The 5983-nt window shown below is 35.1% G+C and overlaps 1 protein-coding gene across 1 annotated transcript; it reads right to left on the bottom strand.

The window, feature by feature from the left end:
- Nucleotides 1-1334: 1334 nt before the first annotated feature.
- Nucleotides 1335-4714, bottom strand: LOC145587246 (uncharacterized). Its single transcript, XM_081644001.1, has 5 exons — nucleotides 4426-4714; nucleotides 3039-3137; nucleotides 2851-2959; nucleotides 2495-2767; nucleotides 1335-1782 (listed from the first exon to the last, which is right to left on the bottom strand). The coding sequence occupies exons 1-4, from the start codon at nucleotides 4611-4613 to the stop codon at nucleotides 2672-2674; spliced, it is 492 nt and encodes a 163-aa protein (XP_081500127.1). The 5' UTR covers nucleotides 4614-4714; the 3' UTR covers nucleotides 1335-1782; nucleotides 2495-2671.
- Nucleotides 4715-5983: the final 1269 nt, after the last annotated feature.

Below are 5983 nucleotides of genomic sequence, written 5' to 3'. Positions count from 1 at the left end.
ACGTGACTAAAAAAAGGGTGTCAACTAAAAAAATTAGGAAGCATTAAACTTTCCAAAAAAAATCTTTCAAATTTGGTACCCATGTGCATGTGTTCTACACTTCTACAATTAAATTCTTTATAATTATTTCAGGCATTGGAGGAATCAGAATATTTATATAGAGGGGACCATAATTATAAATTTCAGTTGTATTTCTTACCAAGAGTAAAAAGGTCATATGCATTGCTAGGAAAAATGAAAATAAAAGAGGAAGATAAGAAGACAAAATGAATTAAAGTTTTGTTGAAATCCAAAGAAAACAATGTAAATGTTCTTTGCAAGGATCGGACACAGCTCAGCAAAAAATTCTACACTATTTGAACCCTACCAAGAAACTAACTTTGCCAAGTTTACCACTATATTTTATTCAACATTTAACAAACTTCACCATTTAAAGGGGTGGCCATGGCTACCCCCAGTAGGGGTGGCAATTCGGGTCAGTGGGTCGGATTCAGGTCAGATTTCGGGTCAATTTCGGGTTATGCTTAGAAACAATAAAAAATAGTGTAAAACTTAATATTATTATGAAATATGAAATTTTGGTCAAATCGGGTCAAATTCGGGTTATTCGGGTTCGGATCGGGTTGAGTTCGGGTTTCTCTCAGTACCTTCGGGTCGGGTTCGTTCGGATTATCGGGTCGGGTCAGGGATTGTCAGCCCTACCCCCCAGCCACCCCCTAATTTCACCACTGATTTCAAGGATGCTTTTTATACTTCATTTGTGTTACAACTTGTAGAATATGAAAAACAGGCACTTAATAAAAGGGGGCGAAGAGAGTATTATCCACAACATTACCAGAAGAAACATTTAAAAACGGCATAAAAGACACACAAGAGCCGCGACATGCTTGCGCATGCATTTCAAACATGAGGCAGCTTTCTTAAAATAAAGCCTCCTGAACAGTTCTTGATTTAAGTGAACTATGTACTCCCTCCGTTCCATAATATAGTTATTTTTTTGTGTTTTTCACGGTATTTAAGAAATAAGAGAAGAAAGTGAATAAAGTACATTAATAAAAGTGAAAAGTACAATACTCCGTAATAGGCAAGAGTTAAGGCTTGTTCACATTTACTTAATTTCAGTTTAGTTCAGCTCTAATCAGTTCAGTTCCTAATTTCCCTCTCATATAAAATATTCATTTCAGTTGAATTCAGTTCAGCTCCAATCAGTTCAGTTCAGTGCAATTCAACTCCAATCAGTTTAATTCAGTTCAGCTCAGTAAATGTGAAAGGCCCTTAGAGAGAGAAAAAAAAATACATGACATATGCAAAATTTAAGAGTAATTTAGGCAGTATAATAAATAAAGTTAACAAAATGAGGGTATAATAGTCTTCACATACTATTCAAAAATATAGAAACATTATTTTGTTTCCCCAAAATAGAAAACAAGAACTATATCATGGGTCGGAGGAAGTAAAAGGTAAGACTAAAACTGAAAACACTATCTTAAGGACATGAGGAAAAGTTACAACAGGCAGCCTTCAATCTGAGTCAGAAAGAAGCCACCGAAGCCAGAATGGCTAATTTTTGGTATCTTTTAAGAGAATTAAGACTCGTATCAAGTGAAGAAGCCAGCTGCAAAGCCGTAACAGTTAGTCGTTTTGTATCGTATTAGAGCTTTAGCTTCATCGCCTCTTCTTTTGTGCCTTAGCAGCATTCGACTTAGGAGTAGCAATCATATATCCAAACAAAGCTACAAGAGAGACTGCTGAAAACTGTGGACCAAATCGAGCAAGAAGACTCTGCAAAAAAAGAAGAATAGTATAAGAAAACAATTGACAAGAACATCTACAATAATGTCATAAAATCTTGAACTTTTGGAGCGTCTACAAGCAGGAGAGGACATTGCATGATTGCAGCATGAACACTACATGAAGCATTCCCTAATCTAAATTTTATTTGGTTATTATAAACCTTGTCCTCCAAAAAATCTTTTAAAAGACAATTCAAGCATGATTAGTAGTGTACCAAGTGTACATGTGTATGGTCTTGTGAGGGCAACCAAGCCTTTGGAAACCACTAGAAAACTCAACAACACTAGAATTCTTGTTCATTAGTCAGCACTGACAAAACTGAAGAGCCAAGGAGAAAACGAGATGTAGCACAGAGCTATGCCTTATTTCCAAACACAGTCACAAAGTACTCGAGTCATTCAACACTTAAATTTGTATATACATAATACATCAAATGACATCTAAAACAACAAAGGTGGATAAGAGCAACCTATTTTGCTTTTACCCAGTAAGGTAGATCATTGTTAAGATTTGGTGACCAACCCATGCACACTTGAAAGACTAATCAGAAATTCAAAGTTCAAAACTTCTTCAAACATAGGAATGCAAACAGGGGATTTGCAAGTTAGTATTTAAAGCTTGATAATCCATCAAAAATTTAAAGACTAGAGGTATTCCTTCGGAAGTTATTGCATGTAGTACTTAGAAGCATGAAACTAACCTTTGCCTGAGAAAGTTGGTAAACGCCAGCCCACCAGCAGCAACAAATTATTCACAAAGAAAAACATGGATACATCAGCTTAGTCAATGCCCATATAAGTTATAAAAAGATGAACAAAAAACAAATTTAAACAGATATGGAAGGCAAATGAACACAAACACAAAGAACTTGATACACCTACGAATTTTGAGAAAAGATTACCAATTCAAGCTTGTTCTCTGGTGTAGTATCTGCAAGCATGTTCAATGGGTAAATGGGGGTAGAATATGCAACCTGAAAAGAATATAGATTATAAGCTACAACGGTCAGCAAACAAGAAAAACAACGGTCTATTTAGCATTTCAAGAAGTGCATACCACGGGTGCAGCCTTGTTGGGAATGCGGAATGTAATCACGGCTGGGCTACCCTGGAATAGACCTTTTACTCTTGGCTCTAGTTCAATGGAGTGAGAAACAATAGCTCCACTGTGAATAATAATGATCAGTGAGCAGACTCATGACTTAGCGATTCGCAGAGAAATATGCTTAAAAAATTAAAACTCACGCATCGAGGCTGTCCCATGATCTTGAAAAGTTTCCACTGACTACATCAAAAGAGTCCACAGGCCAGCTCTTGTCAACAAGGCTTACATCGTACACAGTTCTGAACATAATTATAGAAAATTAACTCATATCAGACTTCTACTTAGGGAGAGAGGAATGAGCTCCATAGCAAAACTCACTTTTAATCAATTGCCAAATGTAATGAATGTTTCTAGAATCGTGTATAAAATAAACAAGTGAGATGGAGCCAAATTTCAATTTTTTTTGCTTCTAGAATCTGTTGAGGCTTCACGTCAAAACAGCTAAGACTCATTTTTAACAGACTTGTAATTCAGGTAATTGCAATCCCATTTATGAATTAATATCATAACATAAGGTCTAACAAAAATGCAATTCTATTATAATTACTTAATGCATTGCTCCAATTTCGTTCATTGGGGAACTAAAATGTAAATTTTGCTCATTACATTATCAAAACTACAAACCATATTTACAACAACACGCTTATTCCTTATGAAAGAAATAAGAATGGGAGAAAGGAAAGAAAAAAGCCCCTAACATACACAAGAGAGCGGGAAATGATTTTGGCACGCATTTTATGTTGGAGCACAGTTTTCTATGCTCTCTCGTATAAGTGTGTGCTAAAATCAATCTGCTTAAATCAATTTCCCAAGAGAGCTTATACTCTATGAAGCCCACAAGAGCCTATTACAGTCATTGGGATCTACGTAGTAATAGAAATACGATTTTGGGCCTTCACCACAAGAGCCAATTACGAGGTAATCACAAGCCAAATAGCCAATCAGATCTTTCTGAAATTTTTCATAAACCCTGAGAGTTGTAAAACTATCTTACACTCTGGTAATTCAGGGTTCTTATACTCCTCTGTTGTCCTATTTTCTGGGTTTTAGGGTTTATCGTCCATGAATTTATTTGCTTCCGCTAGCACTCATAACCGTTACATACTCAATGTAACAATGACAATAATTTATTCATATATGTGATCACAGTTTTTCAGTATACTAGCTAATGCAGTAATTCATATCATACAATGCTTCTCGAAAGAAAAAAATGCAGGTGTTATTATAATTTACAGGATTACGAATAGCAGTTCAACCTTACAAATAAACTACTTACAGTATTTCTCAAACAGCAAACTCACAAAATGTGCAGAAAATTCAATATTAAAATACGCAATTGAAACCGAAATTCATTTCCAACAGTATTAGTGTATTACTTCCTCCAAATCAACATCCAAACAAAAATCAAAATCAAACACAGAAAGCAAAATTCAATTATGAAATTCATAACAATGGAAATTCAAACGCAAATAAGATCTAAAATCATAGCAGCAAATGCAGAATCAGTAGAAAAGAGAAAACGCATACAAAGATCCACGATTGTAGAGGTCGATAGAAACGGAGATACGTTCAATGCCATTGCTGAGCTTTGTGAGGGTAGCCTTCTTGTGAGCTACAATAAAAGCTGATTCCGAATCCGCCATTGCTGAGATTGAACATGAAACAAGAATCATAGCGAAAATTACAAACCCTAATTGATGGATTGAAGCCGCCATTGTTGAATTCTCTGAAGTTGCAGATTGAGAATTGAAAGGGGAGAATTTTCGAAATGTGAAGAACGAAAGAGAAGCGGAAAATTTTTAAAAAAGGGGATGGGGTTATAGACTATAGAGTGGGAAATTGGGAATGTGCTAAAAGTGTTAAAATACGTGGTTTTGCTGACATGTCGCAATGTCATTCGATGTAGCCGATGGTTTAGTGAAGAAAAATTGTTTTAATATGATATCGTGTGTTTGAGTTGCGATGCACGGTTGCACCATGCACCAGCACCACAGCAGCAATTGTTGGTCTGGTGGAACATGTTTTATGTTTAGTGCTAGAGCAATGCGTGGTTCTTTCATGCAGATACACGATCCGCATGGTACATTCCTTTTAGAAAAAACGGAAAGAATGTTGTATAGAAATGTAAGGAACATTTATTTATAGTAAAAAGGAACATGTTATAGAACAAAATGAAATAAACATTGTATATAAATGTAAAGAACATTCATTTAAATTGGAAATAACATATTAAAGAATGTTAAATAATGTTCTTTATTATCGATCATGTTCTTTGATTGTCAGTATAATGTATTTTTATTTGAAACATAATGTTAATTGTTTAATTTGAAATGTTATTTGAATTTTGTCTTTAGATTAGGGTGGTTGAATAAAAATAATGTTCATTACAATAAATTTTTATTATAGGTGATCAAAAAATCCGGTCGAATCGGGACTTAACATAATATCTCGTGCCTTAACCCGATAATATAGCGGGCTTTTCGGGCTTTTTTCGAATCGGGTTTGGATTTTTAACTAAAAATACATTTTTAGGCTTGCCCAAAACCCGCTTGATTTTTGGGTCGGACTGAAGTTGACCACCTCTAATTATCGTGTTTTTTATTAATATTACGGATGTTCTTTAAGTTTGATTTTTTTTTTTTTACAAAATAGCTATATGTTCAACTATATGTTCATTACAATACAAAAACATGTGATGTTCTTTATAAAATAGCTAGATGTTCTTTATAAAATAATTGTATTTTTTTTTTTTTGACAAAGTTATAAAATAATTGTATGTTCTTTAATGAACAACTAAATGTTCATTCCACCTTTTTAAAAAGAAAACGGATGCACGGAGCATTGTGCATCCGCCTCCATGAAAAAAAAATTTAGTGCTAGAGTGGTTAGAGGGGGTTTTCGGTGGAGTTTTGAGGTTGTATGGGTGTTTTCGGGGGAGTTTCGGGGGTTTATGGTGGTTTTCGGCGAAGTATAGGGAGTTGATGGCGGTTTTCGGCGGAATTTCGAGGGTATTTGGTTGTGGTGGTTTCGGGTGTGGGTTTGGGTTAGGGGGTTGATTTCGATGGTGGATTTGATCGTGGGTTGT

Source organism: Chenopodium album, chromosome 2, assembly GCF_948465745.1.
Source record: "Chenopodium album chromosome 2, dcCheAlbu1.1, whole genome shotgun sequence".
Lineage (NCBI taxonomy): Eukaryota > Viridiplantae > Streptophyta > Magnoliopsida > Caryophyllales > Amaranthaceae > Chenopodium > Chenopodium album.
The sequence above is the reverse complement of the archived record's forward strand: the minus strand, read 5'-3'. Positions and strand labels throughout refer to the sequence as shown.